Source organism: Mustela nivalis, assembly GCF_964662115.1.
Source record: "Mustela nivalis genome assembly, chromosome: 18".
Taxonomy (NCBI): domain Eukaryota; kingdom Metazoa; phylum Chordata; class Mammalia; order Carnivora; family Mustelidae; genus Mustela; species Mustela nivalis.
The window spans coordinates 41,296,221-41,322,922 of record NC_139037.1 but is presented as its reverse complement, the minus strand read 5'-3'; the positions used below and the strand labels follow the sequence as shown (position 1 = coordinate 41,322,922).

Genomic DNA, 26,702 nt, shown 5'->3' with positions numbered 1-26,702 from the left:
CACAGAAAAAAACCCACATTATTCTGAATTCTGAAAAGCAAAAAAATATTTTGATATTTTAGAGGGATTTATACAAAAATAGTTAAAATACGACGTTTTTACCGCCTGCAACCTAGCTGTGTGATCTCCAAATAGGACACTTGTGTGTTACTTGCCATTTTTCTAAGAAATAACAACCGTGGGCCAAGTTTTTAGAAGAAAACTATATTCTTTTCAAGAAAATGAAAACATTCTCAGAAGAAAAACTTAATTTAAGTCAAATCATACGCTTTTGTCGTGGAGCCTGATACGCAGAGCTTTCCTGCAACAGGTGTTCGCCCCTGCCAAGTGGATAGGGCGCCCCCTCGTGGTCTCTCTTGACCCAGAGCCCTGTGGCTGGAATTTGCGTGAGAAGGTTCTTTTCCCAAGGCTGAAGGAGGGCGAGCGGAGGGGGACGGAGGGAGGGGCGGTCCCCAAGCCAGGAGCCAGGGATGCGGAGACCCGGGCGGGATGGTGGCTGAAATCACCCATCAGAATCTCGGTAACCAAATCCCACTGTGGCCAAAGGCAGGGCTCATTTGCAGCCTCCACTCCCCGAAGGTGTCACTCTTCACCCCCTCCTGTGACCCCACCCGCAGAGGACACCCTTCCCACCCACCAAAGGCTCTTACGAGACACGCAAACACGCGTGCCCCCCGCCAAACCCCGCCTGCCAGCCCACCCCTGCCCCCCAGGGGCAGTCTGAGACGGGGGACCCCTTCTGAACCGGGAAACGGGAAGGGGCGGTCCTGCGCCCCGCGCCCCTGTACTTGGTCTGGGAGCCTGCCCGCGGCCGCGGGGCGCAGGGGCCTGGGAACGGAAGGCTGGCGTGGGCTGGGGGCAGGCGGGGGCAGGGCCGGGCAGGAAGAAAGGAAGCGGCCAGAGGAGGCACAGACGGTGAATAAATAGAAGCAGCTCCGCCGCGGGGCCGGCCCCTCGACGGCAGCTCGCGAGGGAGTGGGGGGGGGGGCGCCCAGGGACGCGGAGCTCGGACACTGACCTGGTCACCCTTCCCGCCCGGGCGCTCGCTCTCACACACGCACGCACACGCACGCACGCACGCGCGGCCCCCGCGGGGCTCCCCCACCCCCTCAGAGCTCCGTGACGTGCACTGCAGGTGAGGGAAGGGGGCCGGGCCGGAGGCGCCGCAGGTGGCAGCGGCGGCATAGCAGGTGGCCCTCCAGGGGGTAGCAGCGGCGTCCGTCCTCCCCGCTCAGCTGCAGCCCGCAGTCCTAGGGAAGAACACAGCCCCGACCCCGGAGTAAGCAAGTGGAGCACGGGAGGGCACAGGAGGGTAACAGGGCGGGGCGGATCTCTGGGGGCCGGTGCAACTTGCAAAGGACTTAGGCTTTGATTGGGTCGGGGGATCTGGGGCCCAGTGTCGGCCCCAGCCAACCGCAGATGCCTCTGTCTTCCAAAGGAGGCAGTCAGGAGGGTGGTTGCCGGACACCCCTCTGGAATCTGCTGGAATCCGCGGGAGGGCTGGGCCGTCCACAAGGGTATCAGCCCAGAAATGGAATGATGACTTTTAACAACAACCAACCGATTGGGGCGCTGGGGTGGCTAGGTGGGTTGAGCCTCTGACTCTTGATTTTCGCTGAGGTCACGATCTCAGGGTGGTGAGATCGAGCCCGACATCTACTCATCCCTCTCCCTCGGCTCCCCAACCCCCTGCTCACTCTCTCTCTACAATAAATAAAATCTTAAAAACAACAAACAACTGGTTATGTCTCCCAGGCAGTGAAGATAACTAGAAAAGAGAAGGGGGCTCAGAGCTGAGCTGCAGAGGCTCCCACACCAAGCGGAAAGAGGAGGAAGACTCCAGCCAGAGGGATTTGCGGGGAAAATAAAAGGAAAGCTGAAAATAGATGGTCCCAAGGGCACAGTGAAGAGAGTCATGGAGGGAGGGTCAGCGTGCAGAAAGCCACTGAGAGGTCAGGACAATGACAACTGAGAAGTGTCTCCCGTATCCCACCACATAGGGGTCATTGGTGACTGGGGGGAGGGGATGGAGGTCAGGTATCTGACTGCAGCACCCTAAGAGATGGAGGAGAAAAATCGGGAGAGATCCAGTACACAAGGAGTTGTGCTTTCTGTCCCGTGCCTTACCATTTGACCTCTACCGTATACTTTATAGGCGAACTGCCTCTGTTTAACAAGTTATGAGGTTCTTACTGGACCTCCCTAAATTTAGGCTGGCCGGAAGCGGAAAGGGTAGCGTGGGGAGTGCACTGTTAGGACTGGGGCAGGGCCGACTGCCCGGCTTCTTCCTTCCTCTGCCCCCCAGCCCAAGGAGACTCCTTCCATCACACTCTCCTCACATCCAGGGCGAACCTGCTTTGGCACTTGTTCCCCAAAGGCCCTGAGACCAACACCTGCTGTCCTGCTCCAAACAAGTCACATCCCAGGAATCGCCCTGTCCTGGCATCAGGCCCTGTTGCTAACCGCCACATGCTGGAGAGGGACCAGGCAAGAGGGCCCCGACACCCTTGCTCCTGGCCGAGGGTCTCCCTGGGGGCAGTAGCCCCGAGGCTCTGGCTGCGTATCACCTGCCACTCGCCTTGTTCATTGGCTCTCAGCATAGACCCTCCCTGTGCTTAGTGGTCCCAGCGGGATCCCATGGTCCTCAGGAAGCAGACCAGATCCCCTGGTACTGTCAGAGGGGACACCGAGGCCCTTCTGTAGACCATGCCTCCTCCTGCTCCTCCTTCCCTGGTCCCCCAGCAGGATTCAAGTTCCCACTGGGTCACCTGCCCCAACCAAAGCCACCTGAGTCCAAGCAGACCCTTGACAGCTACTGAAGATTTCTCATAGACATACCCTCCTACGTTACACTGGGGCCCTAAACCCAACATGCTTTTCTCGGTTCTTCTCCTACCTCCGTTCACTCATTCTTGGCTTCTCCATATGACTGCTTTGCCTCCATGCACCCCCTAAATGTTGGTGTTCCTTAGGCTATCCTGAACCCCCACTCCTGTCCCCACAGCTCTCCCTAGAAAACTTCGTTCACTCCCCTGGCTTCAGCTTCAAGTTCATGATGGGACTCAGGCGTCCAGCCATGACAGTAACAAGGACAGACTCTCCCATGCTACCTTTAACAATGAAAAACCAGGTCAAAGGTAAGGAACACTGATTGTCAGACCTAGGATGACAGACAACGGAGGCCAGTGATCTCTGAGAGAAGGCAGATTTGTGAGGTGAACCCTACAACTGCCCCAAGTTACTACCTGAAGAAACTGTCCATGCTGCCCAAAGAGGGCCCACGGGTCTTCTTGCCCTGGGAATCTGGGGAGGCCAAGGCAATGAGAAATCACAGGGCAGAGGACCAGAGAGGAGAGAGAGTCATGTGAGCCCACGACTCCCGCATTCCTGCGCCTGCAGCCAGAGTCTTCGAACTCCAGCACGTCTAGCGGCCCCAAAGCACATCTCCACTCAGGTGTCCCCCATGTACTAAGAGAGCAACTCTCCCTTCCACCTCCCAACCTCGGTCTCTCCTGGGGTCCTAATGGACACCTCCTAACCCCTAGACTGGCACATCCAGTCATGGCCCAAGTCCAGTCCTTTCTAAAGCACAACTCAGGGCTCCATCCTGAACCCAGGACCACAGCCTCGACACCACCAGTCTCCGTCCTCCCCAACAGAACCCCAGCCCCACGCCCTCTTCCTCTACTCATTCTCTGCCTGGCACAGAGAACCCTTTTCGAAGTGCTCATACCACTGTGTCATCCTTCTCGAGCATTCTCCACCTCGGGATAAGTCTACACGCCTCAGCTGTCACAGCCCTATGTCCCCTGCTCCTGCCAACTTCTCGTGACTCAATACACAGGCAACTGTGTTAGTCACCTTCACCCATAAGCACGTTCTGCTTCCACTGCCTGGAAGCCTCGCAGCCTCCTTGGATAACTCATTCATTCTGCAAACCTTAGCACGGGCCTCAGTTTCTCCAGAATGCCTTCCCTGATTCTCCAAGGACTCCTATGCCCTCCGACAAGTCCCCCCGGTGGCAATACTGACCCTATCTGGATACTGCCCCAGCCCTCACCGCTGCCCTAAGAGTGGAGACACCTGATTTTTACTCTCTGCACACCCCCTGTATCCCCCACACCATACATCTTCAGTAAATATGTGACTGGAGAGCGCCTGGGTGGCTCAGTGGGTTAATCCTCTGCCTTCAGCTCAGGTCATGATCCCAGGGTCCTGGGATCCAGCCCCCGCATCGGGCTCTCTGGTCAGCGGGGAGCCTGCTTCCTCCTCTCTCTGCCTACTTGTGTCAAATAAATAAATAAAATCTTAAAAAAAAAAAAAAAGTGACTGGATGGGAAACAGAGGCTGAGAACATACTGGGGAGAAGGGAGAGGGAGCCCTGGGGAGGGTGGGGCAAAGGGGGCGGAGCCCACAGAACCCGAGAGAAGAGGAGCTCCAGGTGAAGAGGGGAGCCACCAGCATTCGGGGTGGGGGGGTTGGGGGGACTGTGCTCACCTCACAGTGGTAACACTCCACGTGGTAGTCTCTGTCCATGGACACCACCCGGATGGTGGTCTCACAGCCCTGGAGGATGAGACAGGGTTTGCACGCGATCAGCGCCCCGGGGTTTGAGGGGCGCACGCCTACACAACATGGGCCAGCCCAGCAGACGTGTGTCCGCGCCCACGTGAGCCCTGACTGTTGTTTCCGTGGGCAGGACAGAGGCAGCGGGGACACACATCCGGACATCCTGGTGCAGCTGTGCCCACAGCACACACATGTCCGCGAGGGCAGTCACAGGCGTCAGGGCACACATACGCGTCCTTCTCTGTTCTTTGCCATCAGGGAGGACCGTGGCCCAGCCTACTGCTCCCAACACAATGGCCTGGGACAGAACCAGCAGGCGTGGGAGCCACGAGGCCAAGAGAGCACTGCCCCAACCCAGGCTGCATCTTTCTCCGCCTGTTCTGCCCACCACCCCGGCCTGCACAGCTAACAGACCCCGGGAGCCAGGCTTCCATCATGGGCCATGGAGCCCAGGGCCACCATTCCTCTCTGACGCGTGTAGGGACGCCTGGGCACTTGTAGGCACAGCACTGCACACCCCTCGGCCCTGAGGGATGTGGGGCAGGGGCATCTGCTCATCCCTCCCAAGATTGGGGGCCAACCCCAGCGGAACCAGGCCAAGGCCAGGCTGGGCCAGGCACCTGGTCATCACCCGAGGAGTGGCTCCTACCTGTGCAGGAAGGATAGGACGGGCACAGGAGGCACATTTTGGCGCAAAAACCCTGGAGGGATAAAGGAAACCAGAAGGGACCAGCTGAGTGGCCAAAGGCCAAGGGCACCAAGGCAGACCCACCCACAGCATAAGGACCCCTTTCCTTGTGTGGACACACTGGGCTGGGTGCAGCCTCTTTGGTGCCTTCTTGGCCTTTTATCTGGCTCCCCAATTCACGTCTGCCCCATCACCTCCTCCAGGATGGCTTCAGGTTCTCCCTACCCTCTCCCTCATGCTCCCTGGGAGTTCCCTGTCCCCTAATGTCCAGGTTTGGGCTTCCCCTTGCTAGGACCCCTGTGAAGCCTGGCTCCATACGGAGTCCCACGGATCTGCACAGGGCACCCACCCAGTGCAAGGCAATAGCTGGGGACCAGAGCTCAGAGGGCGGGGTCTGGAGCCCCAGCAGGGGACAACGGATTGGCTGCTCATGTAGATACCCGGACAGGCAGGGAAAGGACAGCCACAGAGACTCCTGCCCCTAGGAGTGGAGGGACAGATGTGGGCGGGGCAACCAAGGAGGCCCACCCCCACTAGGAGGAGAGGGAACATGTAGGCAAGGGCAGGGAGAGGAAAGAGATGGGGAAAGAGAAGGCTGGTAGCGGGATCATCCCAGAGAGGGCTCAAGGCAGAGATCCAAGCCTTGCCCCAGCCACTGGGTGCACAAGGGGAAGCTGCAAGTGGCAAGGCCAAGAATGGAGGGACTATGCACAGGCCAGTTGGAAAACTACTTCTGGGGTGGTAGGAGACACAGCGGGAGTCCCACCTGCCCCCCAGCGCTGGCTACTCACGTGTGATAGTCCCTGACACAGTAGATATTGTTTTCCACGTCCACGGTGAAGGGCACCCCGTCCAGGCACTCGTTGCACACTGAGCACCGGAAACAGCCTGGGTGGTAGGACTTCCCAAGGGCCTGCAGGATCTGGGGGTGGGAGGCACTGAAGGGTCAGTGCAGACGGAAGGCTCAGCACAGCCCCCGGAAGAGGCTCCGGCTCTGAGCCCTTGGCAGGTCTGCAACAGGGCATGGGTGGGTCCTAAGACCACCCATGGCAGAGGGGCTCCAGGAGGCTGGGGGAGGTTCTCACCATCTCCATGATGAGGTGTCCGCACACGCTACATTTGTCAGCTGTTTGCTGGAACCCGGAGTACTGAGAGAGGACAGAGGATCCAGAATGTCCTGTGACGAAGGGGCCCTCGCTGCCCAGCCAGCACCTGCCTCCTGGCCCCAGGTCTCCACATGGAGCAGGAGGGTCACCTCCCCTGCTCTCACCCACGGTGGCCGGGACCCAGCTCAGACTCACCAGGAAGTCCTCCTGACAGTAGACTTTCTCACCCACGTTGTAGAACGCCTTCCCTCGAAGTCGTCTGCCTGCAAGGACAAGGATCGAGAAGGGGGTCCGTGGGCCGCTGGAACCCGGGGAGGGAGCCCCTGTTTCCATGTCTCAGGACTCTTCTCCCACAGATGAGAAGCAGATTATGGGCAAATTTTAACATTTCCCTTTAATATTAGGTTACTACTGCGCTAATAATAAATATTTTTTTAAAAGATTAAACAGAACACACTGACAAGATTATTATAAGAGGGTGTCTAAGCAAATATATGAAGGGAGTGTTTTTCAAATGTAAACTGTTCTGGTTAATTTTATAAAAATACATTTGTTTCAGGGATGCCTGGGTGGTGCAGTTGTGGACTCCTGGGTTCGGCTCAGGCCATGAGATCGAACCCCGTGTCAGGCTCTATGTTCAGCGGAGTCTGCTTGAGAGTCTCTCTGCCCTTCCCCCCAGGTCTCTGTCTTTGTCTCCGTCTCTCTCTCCTTCTCTAAAATAAATGAATAAATAAATAAATAAATCTTGTAAAAATGTTTAAAAAACAAAACAAAACAGATTCTCAGTGGGACTGAGAGCAGATGTTCCAGAGTGCACTGCCATCATCTGTGAACGTCAGGACAACTCTCACCAGGTAAGAAGGCCCTAGTGAAAGAGGGGTCCTTGTCAAAGCAGGGGCCCCAGCAGACCTGGCAATGCCATTAGAGGCATCCCATCAGAGTCGGGAGGAAGACCACAGTGCCTGACCAGGAACAGGAGTGAGCCTCTTCCCCTGATAAAGGGCATCCGAGAAACCGTCAGCGGACACCAGACATCAGGGTTAAACATGACATGCTCTTCCCCTGAGGATTCAGCACTGGACTGGAGGCCCAAGCAGTGCAATAAAGCAAGGGAAAAAAATTTTTTTTTAAATTAGGGGTGCCTGGGTGGCTCAGTGGATTATATAGCCTCTGCCTTCAGCTCAGGTCATGATCTCAGGGTCCTGGGATCAAGCCCCGCATCGGGCTCTCTGCCCAGCAGGGAGTCTGCTTCTCCCTCTCTCTGCCTGCCTCTCTGCCTACTTGTAATCTCTGTTTGTCAAATAAATAAATTAATAATAATAATAATAATAAAATTAAATTAAAAATTAAAAAAATAAGAAATTGGAAAGGAAAAAGTAAAACTATCTTTAATCAGGATGATATTATCATGTTACGCGGAAAATTATAAGGAATCGACACAAAAAAACCCTACTAGAGGACATGTGGGTGGCCCAGTTGGTTAAGAGTCTGTCTCCCAGGCGCCTGGGTGGCTCAGTGGTTGGGCCGCTGCCTTTGGCTCAGGTCATGATCTCAGGGTCCTGGGATCGAGTCCCTCATCGGGCTCTCTGCTCAGCAGGGAGCCTGCTTCCCCCTCTCTCTCTCTGCCTGCCTCTCCAACTACTTGTGATTTCTCTCTGTCAAATAAATAAATAAAATATTAAAAAAAAAAAAAAAAAAAGAGTCTGTCTCCCTTCAGCTCAGGTCATGATCCCGGGATTCTGGGATCGAGTCCCCACACTGGGCTCCTTGTTCAGTGTAGACCCTGCTTCTCCCACTGCTTGTGCTCGCTCTCCCTCTCTCTCTCTGACAAACAAATAAAATCTTAAAAAACAAAAAATCCTACTAGAACAAATAAATGAGTTTATCAGGGTTCTAAGATAGGTGGTCAGAAGGTGAAAACCAACTATCTTTGTATATTCGGCTAACAAATGACTGGAAAATGAACTCATAATTTTTAAAACTGCATTCATAATAGCACCCCCCAAACCCTGCAAAATACTGAGGGGGCACATTTAATAAAAGATGGCTGTAACCCTCACCATGCCACACCAGACTTGGCTGAGAGAAATCTCGGAAGTTCTCTGTAAAGAGCGTGCTGTACCACTGCAGGAGGGCCACTCCCCGCTGGGGCCCTCGCATTTCTGCCCACCTTACAGGGGACTGGCAGCGTTCATTCTGAATTACCTCCCCAGGGGCATTTGTGAAACACACTGCTTAGAAGCCAGACAGCTTCTTGCCCTCTGCAGTAGAAAGCAGGTGTGTCTGCTGTCCAGTGCAATACCCATAATGTGTTCCTCAGAAGCAAGGGTCTGAGAGCTTTGCTGAAAGCCTATTATAAAACATCAGATTCCCTCAGTTCAGGGTTCCCTAGCCTTGACATAGACCCACTCCCTGTGCAGCACCGATGTGGCCCTCGAGGACATACACAGCAGGATTTAAACATGAAGCCCATCCTGTCTGCGGGGCTACGAACCTCTGCCCTGGGAGGCTCTGTCTTCAGTCAGCATCAGCCCAACAGCAGCCAATGAACGTGTCAGCTTGCAAGTGGGGAGAAAAATCTCAGTCCCTGACAATCTTCATGGCTTCGGATGTTCTGCTATCATTCTCCCCCAGCTGACCTAGACATGCAATGCTCCTCAATCAAGATCCCAGCACTGCTACTAGTTTTGTGGAAACTGACATGCTGATTCTATTCCGTATGTTTTTCTTCTTTCAAACCCTTGTGCTGAGGGCTGACTTCCAGTTCTAAAATTTATATAAAGACACAAAGAACCTAGGATAATAGCCCAATAATCATTCAAAAGATCAACAGGGCTGGAAGACTGACACTACCTATCTTAAGACTTCAAGTCATCAGGACAGCATAACACGGGGGCTAGGAAAGACAGAAAAATCCACGAAACAGAACAGAGTGCAAAAATAGTCCCATAAATATTTCAGTAAACACACACATGGGAAAGCGAAGTCTTTTCAGAACACAGTGCTGTGACAACTGGAGGGAAAAAATGAAATATGGAACAAAAATGAAACTCAATTCTTAACCTCACACTATACACAAAAGTATAGTATGAAGGGGGCACCTGGGTGGCTTAGTCAGGTAAGCACCTGACTTCGGCTCAGGTCATGATCTTGGGGTCTTTTTTTTTTTAATTAAAGATTTTATATTTATTTGACAGGGAAATCACAAATAGGCAGAGAGGCAGGCAGAGAGAGAGGGAAGCAGGCTCCCTGCCAAGCAGAGAGCCCGAATCGGGGCTTGATCACAGGACCCTGAGGTCATGACCTGAGCCGAAGGCAATGGCTTAACCCACTGATCCACACAGGCGCCCCATGATCTTGGGGTCTTGAGAACGAGCCCCACGCCAGGCTCCCTGCTCAGCGGAGTCCGCTTCTCCCTCTCCCTCTGCCACATCCTCCTCCCCAGCTCTCTCTCTCTCACACACACTCTTGGTCTCAAATGAATAAATAAAATCTTAAAAAAAAAAAAAAGTATAGGGGCACTTGGGTGGTTCAGTTGGTTAAGCATCTGCCTTCAGCTCAGGTCAGGATTCCAGGGTCCTAGGTTCCAGCCCCATATCAGGCTCCTTGCTCAGTGCAGAGCCTGCTTCTCCCTCTGCCTGCCACTCCCCTTATTTGTGCACTCTCTCTCACAAATGAATAGATAAAATCTTTTTAAAATAAATAAAAAAGAAAAAAATAGGGGCACGCCTGGGTGGCTCAGTTGGTTGCGTCCGACTCGTAATCTCAGCTCAGGTCTTTCTTTCAGGGTCGTGAGTTCAACCCCCACAGTGGGCTCCATGTTGGGTCTGGAGCCTACTTAAAAAAAAAATACTATGAGAAAACATTCACAAAACATACATCTGAAAAGAACTTGTACTCGGGATATACATATTCTTACAACTAAGTAATAAAAGACTTGGGGGCGCCTGGTTGGCTCAGTGGGTTGGGCCGCTGCCTTCGGCTCAGGTCATGATCTCAAGGTCTGGGATCGAGTCCCGCATCAGGCTCTCTGCTCAGCAGGGAGCCTGCTTCCCCCTCTCTCTCTCTGCCTGCCTCTCCATCTACTTGTGATTTCTCTCTGTCAAATAAAAAAAAAAAAAGAAAAAAAAAAGACTTAAAGTAATTTTCAATTCAAAAGCTGAGCCAAAGACCTGAACAGACTTCATAAAGGAAGATATAAATGGCCAGAAGCAGACAAAGAGCTCCTCAACCTTATTAGTCATAGGGAAACGCAAATTAAAACCATAAGATATCACTTCACATCCATCAGAATGGCTAAAATTAAAAAGACAAAAATACCAATTGTTGGCAAACATGTAGAATAACCAAGTCTCTAACATTTCTAGTGGGAGTATGAAAATGGCACAACCCCCTGGAAAACGCTGGCAGTCTCTTATGAAGTTAAACATACACTTAGCCTCTGACCCAGAAATTCCACTCCTTGGAATTTACCCGAGAGAGAAATGAAAACATTTGTCCACAAATGACCTGTACGGGAATGTTCACAGCACAATCTATCAGTGTGTGAATATACCACAAGTTACACATACAAGAAAATCCCACTCAGCAGTAGAAAGGAGTGAGCTACTAATATGTGGGTTAGGGGCGCCTGGCTGGCGACTCTTGATCTTGGGGTTGTAAGTTTGAGCCACACGTTGGGTATAGAGATTACTTAAAAATAAAAGAGAATCTAGAGGGGCGCCTGGGTGGCTCTGCCTTCAGCTCAGATCCTGATTCCAGGGTCCTTCTCCCTCTCCCTCTGCATGCTGCTCCCCTTAATTGTGCTGTCTGTCCAATAAATAAATAAAATCTTTAAAATAAACAAATAAATTAAATCTTTGAAAAATGACACAGAGGTGGGGGGCGCCTGCGTGGCTCAATCAGTTAAGCGTCTGCCTTTAGCTCAGGTCATGATCCCAGGCTCCTGAGATCACGCCCCACATAGGGCTCCCTGCTCAATGGAGAGTCTGCTTCTCCCTCTCCCTCTGCCTGCTGCTCTGCCTACTTGTGCTCTATCTCTCTGTCAAATAAATAAAATCTTTAGGAAAAAAAAAAAAAGATACAGGGATTTTAAATAATTAAATGTTTAGCGCCAAAAAAAGTCAACCATAAAATAGTATATAATATATGACTTCATTTATATGAAGTTCTAGAAGAGAAAAAACTAATCCATGGTGGTAGAAATCTGAACACTGATCGGGCAGCTGTAATGGGAAACACTGGGCATCAGCTAAAAAGGGGCAAGATTAGAGTTTCCAGGGTGTTCAAATTTCTCTGTATCCTTGTTGGGGGTGTGAGATACATAAAAGTACATATGAATCCAAAGTCTTTGAACTACACACTTTAGATCTGTAAATGGAACCCAGTTACACACACACACAAAGATAAACTGGGAACCTCTCATGCCAGAGTAAAGAAGTGCTCCAAGACCGATGGAGGCTTGCCAAAAGGGCACACGGACCAACTCAAAGGAACCACTTCTGGCCAAATCTGAGCATCAAAGCGAGTAAGGGCTGTATTGCAAAACATGGTGTGTGTGAATAAAAGTCCACGAGTAAAAAATTGCTCGTAAAAGAAAAACAATGTTCCGTCGCTTCAAGTTTAATACTTCCCTTACTAAAGTTTTTTTTTTTTTTAAAGATTTTATTTATTTATTTGTCAGAGAGAGTGAGCACAGGCAGACAGAATGGCAGGCAGAGGCAGAGGGAGAAGCAGACTCCTGCTGAGCAGGGAGCCCGATGCGGGACTCGATCCCAGGACACCGGGATCATGACCCGAGCCAAAGGCAGCCGCTTAACCAACTGAGCCACCCAGGCGTCCCCCCTTACTAAAGTTTTAAAATACTCCTTGGAGGGGCGCCTGGGTGGCTCAGTGGGTTAAAACCTCTGCCTTCGGCTCAGGTCATGATCTCAGGGTCCTGGGATAGAGCCCCACATCGGGCTCTCTGCTCAGCAGGGAGCCTGCTTCCCCACCTACTTGTGATCTCTCTCTCTGTCCAATAAATAAATAAAATCTTAAAAAATAAATAAATAAAATAAAATGCTCCTTGGGGAAATCCCCCTCCACACAGACCTCACCCGATTCCCACGGACACACTTCCACAATCAAAAATGATGCAAACATGGGAAGAGACAAGGTATCATGACCAAGAGTGTGGAGAAACAATAAATAATTGAAGTAGGACTTCAAAGACATCAGATATTGGGATTATTAAATACAGAATATGTGTATTTAACATGCTTGCAAAATAAAAACAGATGTCCAAAATCTGAGACTACAAAGACTTCTTGGACAGAATTTAAAAGCGATAACTAAAAACAAACAAAGATAAATTGGACTTCCCTAAGAATCGCTCTTCAGCAGAAGATGTCATTAAGAAGGTAATAAAGCAAGAATAGGTTAGGAAGGGGCGCCTGGGTGGCTCAGTGGGTTAAGCCTCTGCCTTCGGCTCAGGTCATGATCTCAGGGTCCTGGAATCGAGCCCAGCATCGGGCTCTCTGCTCATCGGGGAGCCTGCTTCCCCCTCTCTCTGCTTGCCTTTCTGCCTACTTGTGATCTCTGTCAAATAAACAAATAAAATCTTTTAAAAAAGAAAAAAAAGGATAGGTTAGGAAAAGAATTTACAACACATATCCAACACAGAATTCAGTATCCAAGACATGTACAGAACTCCTACAAATCAATAAAAGTCAAACAACCCAATTTGGAAATGGGCAGAAGACTTCAACAGTCATTTTACAAACAAAGGCATTCAAATAGCCAACAGACATGAAAAGGTATATGAGTCTTCACTACTCATCAGAGAAATTCACATTAAAATCTCATTAAAATACCACACCAGGGGTGCATGGGTGGCTCAGAGGGTTGGGCCTCTGCCTTTGGCTCAGGTCATGATCTCAGGGTCTTGGGATCGAGCCCCGCATCGGGCTCTCTGCTCAGCATGGAGCCTGCTTCCCCTCCCCGCCCCTGCCTGCCTCTCTGCCTGTTTGTGATCTCTGTCAAATAAAAAAATTAAATAAAATAAATAAAATACAATAAAATACCACACCACCCTCACTAGAATGGCTGAAGACTGGTGACGCTACATGCTGGCAGGAATAAGGAAAAACTGGAATTCTAATACATTGCCAATCGGATAAAAAATTGCTTCGTCTACTATGGTAAACTGCTTAGCAGCATATATTAATGTAACTCCAGGACCCAGAAACTCCACTGAGTCCATGACCACTGCTAGAAAAATAAGTATAGGACCGGTTGGCTGGCTCAGTCAGTAGAGCATGTGGCTCTTGATCTCAGGGTTGTGAGTTCAAGCCCCATGTTGGGTGTAGAGATAGCTTAAAAATAAAATCTTTGAAAGAAAGAGAAAGGAAGGAAGGAAGGAAGGAAGGAAGGAAGGAAGGAAGGAAGGAAGGAAGGAAGGAAGGAAGGAAAAGAAAAATATAAAGATCCATCAATGGACATAGACACAATACAACAGTTTTATTTATAATCACCAAATTATGGGAACAGCTTAAAAGTCACATGCTGATGCCTGGAAGGGGCATAAGGTAATCTTCTGGAGTGATGGAAATGTTCTACACTTGACCTGAATGGTCATTACACGGGCACACAGACAGGTAAAGATGTATCAAGCTGTAATGCACTCAAGATTAATATGTTTTACACTCTTCATGTATTTTCAATCTTGATAAAAAGCAAAACACTATCAAAGTTGAGGCAGATTTGAAAAAAGGACCAAAGAAGATTTCTAGAAATAATAATAAAAAAAAATCCAATCAATGAAATGAAAAACTCAAACAAAGAGTTCAACAGGAGAATTAACACAGCTGAAGAGAAAAAAAATGAGTGATCTGGATTCTAGCTTCCAAAAGACGGATCTAAGGAAATTAAACAGAATGGGGAGACAGAGAAATGGAGGATATGAGAGAAAGAAATTAAGAGACACAATAGAGGGCACCTGGGTGGCTCAGTCGGTTAAGCATCTGCCTTCAGCTCCCTGCATTGGGTTCCCTGCTTTCCCTCTGCGCACCCCCCACCCCCACTCCTCAAGCTGGCTCTCTCTCAAATAAATACACAAAATCTTTAAAAATGGGACACTTGGGTGGCTCAGTTGGTTAAGCGTCTGCCTTCAGCTCAGGTCATGATTCCAGGATCCTGGGATCAAGTCCCACATCAGGCTCTTTGCTCAGCAGAGTGTCTGATTCTCCCTCTGCCTGCCGCCCACTCTCTCTCTCTCTCTCTGACAAATAAATAAATAAATAAAATCTGAAAAAAAAAAAAAAAAAAAAGACACCATAGAATGAGAAAGTCTAATAGTCCTCATTTGAATTCTAGAAGTAAATACTAGAGAGAATGGGAGAGAAGCAATTTTTGAAAATGAAATAACTGAGATTTTCCCCAAATTGATAAAAGACCTGAATCTTCAGGAACACCTGGGTGGCTCAGACAGTTAAGCATCTGCCTTTGGTTCAGGTCATGATCTCAGGGTCCTGGGATCAAGTCCCAAGTCAGGCTCCCTGCTCAGTGGGGAGTCTGCTTCTCCCTCTTCCTCTGCCTCTATCCATCTCCCCCACTCATGCCCCCTCCAAATACATACATACGTACATACCTGAATCTTCAGATCTGGAAGTCAAAATGAATCCCAAACAGGACAAATAAAAGAAAACCCACACTTACACACATCAGAGTTAAACTATAAAAGAACACTTTAAATTATCAGTACTTTTTTTCTAATTGATATGTGAAAGTATTTTAAATATCCTAGAAAAATAATCCTTGGAAGGTATGCATGTTTTACCACATGCTTCATGGTATCTTCTTGGTGTTTTGGTTTTTTTTTTTAAGATTTTATTTATTTATTTGACGGACAGAGATCACAAGTAGGCAGAGAGAGAGAGGAGGAAGCAGGCTCCCTGCTGAGCAGAGAGCCCGATGTGGGGCTCGATCCCAGGACCCTGTGATCATGACCTGAGCTGAAGGCAGAGGCTTTACCCCACTGAGCCACCCAGGCACCCCGCTTCATGGTATCTTTCAATGAATAGGGTTTTTTCATTCTGTGTAGTCAAATCTGTCAATCCCTCCCTTTACATTTGGCTCTTTTCTATGAAAAAAAAAAAAAAGAAAGAAAAACAAAAACTTCCTTACCAGAAGACTAGTAAAGATAAGCTATATTTTCTTAAAACTTTCAAGTTTTTCTTTATACATTTAAGTTTCTGATCCAGCTGGATTTGATTTGATTTTTTTCAGATGGATCACCAACTTTCCCAAAACCATCGACAATGCCATCTATATCACCTATCAAGTATTCACACAGATATGGGTCTGTTTCTGGACTCTCCATTCGGTTCCACTGGTCTGTCTATCCCTGCACCAGTACCATATGAAATTAATCAATATCGGTGCCTGGATAGCTCAGTTCGTTAAGCAAATGCCTTCAATTCAAGTCATGATCCTGGAATCCAAGGATCGAGTCGATAGGCTCCCTAATTGGTGGGAAGCCTGCTTCTCCCTCTGACTCTCCCCCTTCTCATGCTCTCCCTCTCTTGATTACTCTCTCTCTCTCTCTCTCAAATAAATAAATAAAATCTTAAAAAAGAAAGAAATGAATCAATGACAATACATACTGAGACCTGACAGTGGAAGTTTCCCTGACTTGCTTTTTTTCAAAATCATCTTGACTATTAGCCTTTTTGCACTTTCATTTGAATTTTAGAATTAGCTTGTCAAATTCATAGGAACCTGGTTAACTGTAACCGCAATACATTACAGATCAATTTGGAAAAAACCAACATCTCTACACTATTGAATATACCCATCCATGAATATGGTATATTTTATTTTTCTTGTCTTACTGCAATGACCAGGACCTCTAGTACAATGCTGAATTGAAGACATGACTGCAGGTAGCTTTGTCTGTTCCTCATTTAAAGGTCCATTTTTCTCTAATTTCACCACTGAGTATGATGTTTGCATAGATTTTTTTTTAAAGATTTTATTTATTTATTTGACAGAGAAAGATCACAAGTAGGCAGAGAGACAGGCAGAGAAAGAGAGGGAAGCAGGCTCCCAGCTGAGCAGAGAGTCCAATGCAGGGCTCGATCCCAGGATCCTGAGATCATGACCTGAGCCAAAGGCAGAGGCTTAACCCACTGAGCCACCCAGGCACCCCTGCATAGATTTTTAGTAAATAACTTTTGTTAGGTTTAGAAAGTTCCCTTTTATTCCTAGTTTGCTAAGGATTTGCATCATGGATCAATGTTGGATTTTACCAATTACTTTTTCTATACCTAGTGAGATGAATGTCCAGCTTTTCTCCTTTAATTAATTAACAAGGTGAATTACATTAATGAATTTTTTTTAAGATTTTATTTATTTATTTGACAGAGAGAGATGACAAGCAGGCAGAGAGAAAGGAGGAAGCAGGCTCCCTGCTGAGCGGAGAGCCCGATGCAGGGCTCGATCCCAGGACCCTGAGATCATGACCTGAGCCAAAGGCAGTGGCTTAACCCACTGAGCCACCCAGGCACCCCAACATTAATGAATTTTTTTAAAGTAGGCTCTACACCCAGTGTGGGGCTTAAACTCATGACCTTGAGATCAAGAATCACACCCTCCAGGTGGCTGGGTGGCTCAGTCAATTAGGCATCCACCTTCAGCTCAGGTAATGATTCCAGGGTCCTAGGATTAAGCCCTGCATCAGGCTCCCTGCTCAGTAGGGAGTCTGCTTCTCCCTCTTCCTCCCCCTGCTCATGCTCTCTCTTACTTGCTCTTTCTCAAATAAGTAAAATCTTAAAAAAAAAAAAAAAAAAGAGTTGCATGCTCTATTGACTGAACCAACCAGATGACCCTACATTAATGAATTTTTTAATGTGACTCCACCCTAGTATTCTTCAAATAAACTCACCTTGAACATAATGTATTATCTTGATTATACACTGGTGAATTCAGTTCTAGAGGAAATAAGAGGGGAATAAAATAAATAGTACCAAAAAAAAAAGAAATTCCCAGAACGGAGGGGGTAAACATCCAGTCCAAAAGGGCTCTGTGTGTGCCCAGCACAACCACAATGGTTAAAACCCTATAACAAACATAAATAAAATGTCCCAAGTCAGGCTGCTGCTGTCTTGTACAAGTTCACAAGCACCGCTGCATTGCATCTACGTAAATGGCGCCCCCTTGGAACCGTGCCAGACACCATTATAGCTGGGTTTTGTGCAACACGACATTCTTCCTCCCCAGAGCTCCTCAACGGAAAACGTGGATCTCACACACACACACACACACACACACACACAGCAGAAGTGAATCCGGATGGCATCAAAATGTAGCAGCAACAGCGGCTGCTGGAAAATAAAACCATGACTTCAAAATGCTGAGTGAGGGGTGCCTGGCTGGCTCCATCCTCGAGGAGTAGAAATCTTGATCTCAGGGTTGTAGGCTCAAGCCCCATGTTGGATATAGAAATTACTTAAAAATAAAATCTTAAAAAAAAAAAAAAAAAAACGCTGAGTGATAATCGCTTCAAATTTGGAAATCTGTTCCCAATCTAGAAAGTATGAGGGTAGAATAAAGGCGTTTTAGACACAGCAGAATTCAGAACAGGCCTCCCAGGTGCCTTTTCTTAGGTAACCATAGAAAATCTTGGTAGGCAATGTTTCACAGCTTTGATTCCTTGCTTCTCCTCCAAGTTTTTCAGTCTCCAACCTTACCTCAGACAATCTGGTTCACTTAAGGGAAACCCAAATTCACTCCCATTATCCACGGATGGGCTTGATTAGCATAAAGACACTACTCTTCTCTTACTAAGGTCTTATTCAGAGACTCAGGCCTGTCGGTCGGTCAATCAGTTATAGCCTTCCCCACCACCCAAGAACTCGGTTCAGGAATGGATGTGTGAGATGCTCTGGCCAATGACATACAAGGAGATATTTGCTATGCGCTGGCTTGCTTTTTTTTTTTTTTTTTTTTTTAGATTTTATTTATTTGTCAGCAAGAGAGAGCACACAAGCAAAGCAAGGGGAAAGGCAGGCAGAGGGAGAAGCAGGCTCCCTGCTGAGCAAGGAGCCTAATGTGAGACTCCATCCCAGGACCCCAGGATCATGAGCTGAGCTGAAGGCAGATGCTTAATGAACTGAACCACTCAGGCATCCCTGCTATGTGCTTTCTGGAAAAGAAGTTTCTAAAACCATGACCAGAAGAGATGCCCCCTCCTCCTCCAGATTAGTGGGGTGCCAATGGAGGTCTCAAGCTCCCTAAGACATTTCACCACCATAACAGAAGTTGCCCCAAGGAAAAAAGCCAAACCCACGGGAAACCCAGCGAAGCTACTCACAGGGCTTGAGCCACCAGATCAATCCCAACCTGAAGCTAGCCCTATTGAGCCAAAAAATATTCTTTGAGTTTAAGCCTCCTCCTCAGCAGCTTCTTTGTCATCCCCAGCTAAAAAAAAAACTTCCAGAAAATAGTGGATTCAATGCAGAGTATACATGGGAAGACACGGAATGGGGAATCTACAGGGGTCCAGAGGGCAACAAACTCAGACTGACAAGCCTCCCCATGGAAATTCAGTAGGATGCTTTATATAATGGAGACTCCAGGGGAGAGGGGCAGAAAGTGAAGATATGATGAAACAAACCAATACAAGGGGGGGAAAGGTTAAAAAGGAAAAAAACTCCAGGAAAAGTAAAAGACTACAGGGGGAAAAAAAGGGATGTAATCACTGTATAATTCTAGGCTCTGCAGTGAATTTTTAAACAGTCAAAGTAACATAAACCTGGTTTACTGACTTAACTGCAGTATCTGATGGGAGTACACTGAGAAAACGGAAGGAAGAAAAACGGACAATGTTTCTCACCTGTCATAGCAAAAGTAAGGCTAAAAGGAACACACCCCTGCTTGCGTTAAATAAATAAATAAAATCTTTAAAATTAAAAAAAAAAAAAAAAGACAGTGTAGGCTTGTTACAGATACAAAGGTGTCTACTAGATTCTAAAAATTGCTAAAACAAACACCATGGGGAATGGGACCAGGAGTGGAAAGGTGACTGGTTTTTTGCTCTTGCAAAAATAGCTTCTCAGGACTAGCTACTTAACACTGTGCATGTATTACACCTCTATAAAATAAAATATTAAAATGCTTTGTGTAAATAAATGAGAGACATTTGCTTGGGGGTTAAGCCTGAAGGAACGGTAGGAGAATTCAGAGGGCGGCTTTATTAGGTTGGTTGGATGACAGCCATTTTTTTTTTCCTTTTTGAACTTTGTCTTGGTTAAATTTTAACATTTATAGTTTACACTGTGTGTCAAATTGGGAGAAAAAATATATGGCAGGAAAAGAAATTTCAGCCCCACACCCAGGCAGCCAGGAGACATCAATAGCCTGGCATGGGAGGGAGGCCCCAAGGCCAAGGTGGGGGGCGGGGCGGGGGGGGGTGCTGCAGCTTTCCCTGCGGTCAGCAAAAGGCTCTCCTCCCTGGTTCCACACCTCACCCCCCCGCACTCCCTCCCGGCAGATCTCCCAGAGGCCTAGGCCTCCCCAAAAGGCCAGGCCCAGAGGTAAAGGGGTTACAACTCAGCCTCCTCCACACCTCACTGGGGCCAGGGCCGGACGGTCCACGTGCAGGGGACTCAGGCGCCAGGGGGCCCGTGGCACAGGAGGGCTGAGGAAGAGGTCACCTACCACAGGAGTCACAGGTGAAGCAGTCCGTGTGATACAAGCTGCCCATTGCCTGGCAAGCCTGCCTTGCTCCGTAGATGCCCAGCCCACACTTGATGCAAATGCCTGTGGAAAGAGAGGCAGGAGAGAGCTGAGGTTAGCACCGGGACCGTCCTGATGCTGCCCAACCTCGGGTGAATGAACTTCCCAAGGCCTCCCTCGCTCAGTTATTAATGGCTTATGTGGGAACCATACGGCGCATCCTGGGGTTTGTGCCTGGGGTTGTCTGAGGATTCCAAGAGGCAAGCAGAGAAACTGGCCCCGAGTCAGGGCTCCCCAACACTGTCCTTGCCAGTAAGATGTTAATGACACGTCGGATGCTGGGGCAGCCCAGTCGCTTCAGTGTCTGACTCCTGGTTTGGGTTCAGGTCGAGATCTCAGGGTGGTGAGATCGAGCGCCACCTTGGGCTCCAGGCTCGGTGCAGAGTCAGCTGGAGATTCTCCCTCTGCCTCTGCCCCTCCCCCCAACTCGCAAGCGCACCTGCGCTCCTGCTCTCTCAAGAAACAATCTTTAAAAAATATTAATGACAGGGGCGCCTGGTGGCTCAGTGGGTTAAGCCGCTGCCTTCGGCTCGGGTCATGATCTCAGGGTCCTGGGATCGAGCCCCACATCGGGCTCTCTGCTCAGCAGGGAACCTGCTTCCCTCTCTCTCTCTGCCTGCCTCTCCATCTACTTGTGATTTCTCTCTGTAAAATAAATAAATAAATAAAATCTTTAAAAAAAATAAAAAAAATAAAAAAATAAAAATAAAAAATATTAATGACAAAAAATATATATATATTAATAACATGGTTTTTTATAAACAGACTTTATTTATTTATTTGGGAGAGAGAAAGGGAGCACTAGCAGTGGGGAGGGGAGCAGCAGAGGGAGAGGGAGAAGCAGGTTCCCCGCTGAGCAGGGAGGCAGACGCGTGGTGGGCTCGATCCCAGGACCCTGAGATCATGGGGGATCTGAAGGCGGATGCTTCACCGACTGAGCCACCTATGCGCCCCTGTTAATGACGTGTTTATACCAGAAAGTCATTCTAAGTCCCCTCACCAGTGACCTGTTCGTGGACTGAGAAAATCCTTTCTGCCATCTCTGGGCCAGAGAGATGTGCCCCACGTGGGCACAACAAGGGCAGGGTCGCTGAGCCTCCCCAGCCACCCTTTCCTCCTCTGGCGCAGAAGGGGCATCTGTTCCCTTGTTCAGCCAGCACATGGACACTGGTAGGCTGCCACATGTCCCACCGCGGAGGTCCTAGAGATTCTGCCACGCACAAGGAAGTCCCCAGCCTCGAGGAGCCTCTGGGCCCACAGAGGGGGGTCAGCCGACAGCAGGCAAATAAGTGCTATGGAGGAAAATACGGCTGGCTAAGTACCTCTCAGTGTGCGTGTCTTAAATAGGATGATGACGGAGAAGACCCCAGTGCCAGGGTGACATCTGAGCTAAGTCTAGAAGAAAGTGGGGAGGAAGGTGCCGTGCAGGCATCTGGGTGGGATCACTGGGTGGAATCCGGGACGACCCCCAGCAGGACAGCACCCAGCAGGCGGGGAAGGGGAAGTAAGGAAAATGGTGACCAGCAATGCCAGGGACCCAGAACACAGGGTGGGGGGGGCAGCCCAGAAGCCCCCTTCAGTTACCCAGGGTCCCCATACCCTTCAGGGCAGGAAGATGGGCTCCACTAGACCTCTGGACCCTCTGTCTGCTGGCTGCTCCAGGACATGCTGCCCTCGCCCTCTCCCTCCTGCCTTCTCCCAGATCTCTCTCATCAGCATTTAACCCTGGCGGAGCCTCACCCCCATCAGCACAACCACACCTCAAGAAAGTTCAGTCCACACTCAGCCTGTTCCTGAAACTGCAGACCGCCAGGCTTCCCGTCCTGATCCTGCTATCGAGGTGGGCCAGCTCCTCCTTTTCTGTTTCTAGGATCTGACCCACACCCACATCTCCCGCCCCAGCCCTAGTGAAAGCGCCCTGCACCCGTGCTGGGCCTCCCATGCCTCAGCCTCCCCAGGGCAGGGAAGTCCAGCTGTGATGCCCTCAAAACCAGGCAGGCACTCCAAGGCAGCGGATGGGGACCCGGGTGAGTGGAGAACAGGCTGTGGATGGCTACTGGGTGGGAACGCAGGCCCAGAGCTCCTAAAGGAGCCAAATTTTCAAAAGAAGCTAGAAATTTACATTTGTATGTGACATATTTCCACACTGAAGTGAATTACTAACTTACATGTTTTGAAAATGCAGATGTCAAACACACTAGGCCCACAGGTTTCCGCACACTGCCATTCCTGGGCTCCCTGGGGTCCTACCCATCGCAACGCCTCACCCCTCCCGAGGGCTCCAGGTGCTCTGCCCCAGCCCAGACCTCTCTCCTGAGCCATGGATCCACCTCCCAGCTGGCCCCAGACCTGCACTGAGCCGGTGGATTTCCCGTAAAACCGGTCTCGCCTCTGAGTCCCCACTGGGGAAACAGCACTGGCGCGTGGCTGGATTTCGGGGTGGCATCCAGGTGTCCCCTCCCTTTGTCATCCCTGACGCTGAATCTCAGCTCCTCTGCTGCCTAATTTCCATTTCATTCCCTCCTCTCACTGCCACTAGCCTGATTCAACACCAATTCTCATCCAAAGGCCATTTCAAAAGCGTCCTCAAGACCTGGCCCTCCCGCAAACCGCTGCTAGACTCCTCTTTCTAAAGTGAAAATGACCCACCACTTCCCCTTACTCTTGTCCATCAAGCTCGAACACCTGACCTTGTTCCTCTCCTAAGTGACCAGAATCCACAGTGAAGAGTGAAAGTCAGTTGCCTGTGAGAAGCAAGACAGGAGGCGGGGCAAGAGGGGAGGCTAATGACTTTGAACAATTGTTTTTACTTCTGTTTGCTTTGTTTTCTAAATATGTGCTTGCATCACTTTACTAAAAAGACACTGAAGAAAGAGAACCAGGAGCACGGAGTCCACACAAAATTCAGGGGGTACAGCATTTCGGAGAGTGGACTCCGCCTCCGGGATGGAACAGGGAGAGGCCAAGGCCTGGCAAACAGCGGCTGGGCTGGGGCATCACAGGGTCCTCCTGTGCAAGTCGGCTCAGTCCCGTGATGGGGAAGGGGGGGAAAGACAGCGGAGGGGCGACAGCAGGCAGGTGAGCAAAGGCGATGCTGAGCAGATGCTGGGATGGGAAGAGGTGGGAGTGCCAGAGAGTCTGCGACCAAACTGGGGTGGGTGGGCTTCTTCCTTGCCTCTCTCCTTTTCTTTCATTTTCCTTTCTTCTCTTTTTCACGGAAGACCCTTGTATATACTTATTAACCAAAGCAAAAGGGCCAGTGGAAAGAGGAAAGCCAAAGATGGAAGAGGTGGGGGCTGGAGGTGAAATGACCATGGTCCTCAGACCTGGACGTGGACTTGACACCCTGAGGAGAACAGGCAGCCTCCAACTGCTGACCTCAATTTTTGCAGCCAAGTCTAAAGCAAGCCCAGGAACTGGAGGGACAGGAGGGTTGTTGAGGGAATCAGAGGGAACAGACCAAGGCTTAGGAAGATGCGTGGTGCCCAGAAGATCACAGGGGTTCAAGACCATCACCCCACCCCTTATAGCAGCAAAAAAGGGTGCTGTGGCGTGGACTCGGAGTCAGGGTTCTGCAGGGCAGAGGCGGTCCAGAGGAACCCGAGGTACTAGTGAGACCAGGTGGTAGTGAGCACTGAAGACCGCCAGAAAGATGCAAAAACAGGGTGTGGCCCTGGGAGGAGGGGGCTCGAGAGAAGGGAAGAGAAGTCACCAAAGTTAGAAGTTCTGGAGGGGAAAAAAAAAAAAAAAAAAGAAAAAAGAAAGGTTCCGGAAGCCTGAGGCTGTTGGCTGGCTAAGGGCAGAGGAACTTGGTGAGGAGAGATGGGAGCAGTTCCAAAGATGTCAGTGAACAGAGAGAGGGACCAGGAGGTCAGCAAGTGTCAGAGCCAAGGAGGAGGGCAGACGGCACAGAAAGGAACAAGCACACTGAGGTTGTGGAACATTGGACATCCCTTGGAGTTCATGCTACCTGCTGACTTCCTTTTGCAGAACTTCGCCTTATTCGAGCTCAACTGTATGAAACTGCTACTTTTTATAGCTCCAAGAACTCAAATTTGTTAGCGCTAACTTATCAGCAATATGTATGCAGCAGTATGCAGTAGCTGCCCATATTCTTATAAATTAGGAAAATGTTACCTGGATCTGGCTTCTCTTGGGGGAAAAAAAGATCTACCATCCCTCACCTCCCACTCCTCGGTGGCTCTGTGGCCCCTTTAGAAAGGATGACCCACCAGCTTCAGCCCTTCCTTCCCTCTCCCACTACAAGCTTGGGGCCGGCCACCTCAGCTTCACACAAAGACCCCGCCAGCCCTGTCCCGCCCTGGGCCCTGTAGTGCAGCGGGACAGGAGACAAAGCAGTCCTGCTGGCAGAGAGCACTGGAGTCGTCCCCTTCAGAACACCACCGAACCTTTGGGTCCTGCCATCTGCCTGGCAGGAGAGGTAACAGCTACCTAACCCATCTCTGCGCTCCCAAGGCCACCAGACGGCAGCCCCAAGACCTACCTACCAAACCACACATTTCTCACCCCAACGCTCCCAGATGAGCCTGCAACCCTCCCGCCGGAGCCTCCTCACAAAGGCAAACCGACCCTGTGGCGAAGACAGTCCCCTGAACACCTGAGCCCTCCCTGGCTGCAGCTCCCGGCGCAGAATGGAACAATGCCCATTCTCACTTGCCTCCCTTGGCCCGCATTCTTCTGTCTGCCTGGAATGCCCCCCATCTAGCTTGTCAAATACAGCTTCCTCCTCCCTCAAGATCCAGTTCCGGGCGGTCCTGAGCTGCTGGCTGGAATGAATGCACGAAAGATACAAACCCACGGACAGCCTCGGTCCCCCTCCGGCTGATAACCACTCCCACCCCCGCCAAAGCCAGGTGCCTCAGTCTTCCCACTTACTTATCAGTAAGGGGGGGGGGGGAGGGATCTCGAACCTAAAGAAGAGACCTACCAGCTATCCAAAAAACTAGGTAGGCAGGGAGCGGCCAGGGTCAGACTGGGAAATTCAGGCTGTCAGACACTGGTGGCTTTGCAAAACGCAGCGCAGCAGGATTCCCTTTGGAAACAGCCCATACACGCAGCACAGCCCAGAGCGAGGACAGCCCAGTGTGAAAGGCTTGGTCCCCTTACACCTCGGGGTAAGGGTTTCCCCTCCCTCACACACTCTGCCCCAAGTCACTGCCATCACCAAAGCTTCGGGTCAGGAGGGTCCGGTGGTACCTGGCTCAGCCCAACTCCCTGCTCCTGTCCACTCCCCACACTGCTGGGAGCTACGGGAACACCAGTACCGCCGGCTCCTACACCGCCAGGGCTGCCAGGCCGGTCGGTCACAAAGCACCGCGAGCAGAGGCAAGCGCTGAGGATGAAGAAATGATCCGAAAACGGCTTATTCCACCGACTGACCTGACTTACTCTCCAAGTGAAGAACAGTGAGGCCATCAACTCACTTTGCCAGAACCCCTTCCCCGGCCGGAGATCCACGGGCGAAGTCGCTGCTCTAAGTAAACCTCGGACCCCGCAGGTCGCACTCACACCCCCTGTTGCCCAGCACCCCCCCCCTCGGGAGCCACGCTTCTCCCGGCGCAGCGCCGCGCGGCGCACCCCGACGACCGCGGGGGGCTCAGGACCGCGCGGCCGAGCTCGCTCACCGAAGTAGTCTCGCGCCGTGCGCGCCTCCAGCGCCCGCTCCAGCTCGCGGGTCAGCGCCTCCAGCCGCCGCTCCGCCGCGCTCGGGCCGCCCTCACGGGCCGCGGGCAGAGGCAGCGAAGGCAGAGGGAAGGGGGCCGGCCCCGCGGGCTCCGGGGAGCGAGCCGGCGCGGGGCCGGCGGCGGGCAGCAGCAGGTCGGCGTAGGCGCCGGCCGAGCCGCGGGAGCCGAGACTGGACACGCTGGAGCGGGCGCTGCCCACCGACGGCGGCCCGGGGCCGGGGCGCGGGTCCGAGCGGCCGGAGCGCGGGCTACCGTGGCGCTGGTCGTAGCCCAGGCTGATGCCGCTGGAGCGGGCGCTGCCGCCGCCGCCGTCGGAGCCCGCCAGGCTGGCCCGCGGGCTGCCCGCCGGCTGCGCGCTGAGCTCGGGGGCCGCCGCGCGCCGCGGGCCTCGCTCCCCACGTCTCAGTCCGTCCGCCCCGGCCTCGGGGCCGCCGCCGCCGCCCTTCCCTCTGCGGCCCAGCGCCTGCGCCGCCTCGTCTCCCGGCCCGGGCCGCGGCCCCCGCCGACCCCGGCCTGGGGAGTCGCCGCCCGGCTCCAGCTCCCGCAGGGCCAGCCCGGCCAGGAGCAGGGCCGCCTCGTCCGCGGCCGCCCGGGAGCGCTGCATGGCCCGGCCCGCCGGCCCTGGCGCGTCACCTCCGCCTCCGCTTCCCGCCGCCGCTCCGGCCGCGCCGCCGCATCGTCCGCCCCAAGCCCGGAGCCCGCCCCGGGACCCCTGGGCGCGGGGCGGGGCGGGGCCGGCGCCGGGCCGGGGTCGCTCGGCCGGCCACGCGCGGTCCGGGGGCCGCGGCGCTCCGCTGAGTGGCGCGCGCGGCGGAGGAATGCGCACTCCGAGGCGCCGGGCCGCGCCCCCTCCTCCCG

At 51.3% G+C, this 26,702-nt stretch overlaps 1 protein-coding gene across 2 annotated transcripts; it reads right to left on the bottom strand.

Annotated features, from left to right (window-relative positions):
• Nucleotides 1-188: 188 nt before the first annotated feature.
• On the bottom strand, nucleotides 189-26,627 carry WTIP (WT1 interacting protein). Of its 2 annotated transcripts, none has more exons than XM_082708634.1 (8): nucleotides 25,785-26,627; nucleotides 20,062-20,163; nucleotides 6,559-6,626; nucleotides 6,343-6,405; nucleotides 6,049-6,179; nucleotides 5,219-5,270; nucleotides 4,498-4,566; nucleotides 189-1,250 (listed from the first exon to the last, which is right to left on the bottom strand). In XM_082708634.1, the coding sequence occupies exons 1-8, from the start codon at nucleotides 26,446-26,448 to the stop codon at nucleotides 1,110-1,112; spliced, it is 1,290 nt and encodes a 429-aa protein (XP_082564760.1). In that variant the 5' UTR covers nucleotides 26,449-26,627; the 3' UTR covers nucleotides 189-1,109. The 2 variants fall into 2 exon arrangements, 1 of the variants encoding a protein (XP_082564760.1); XR_014305165.1 differs by having other exon boundaries at nucleotides 1,171-1,250; nucleotides 6,049-6,195.
• Between the last annotated feature and the right edge of the window lie 75 nt (nucleotides 26,628-26,702).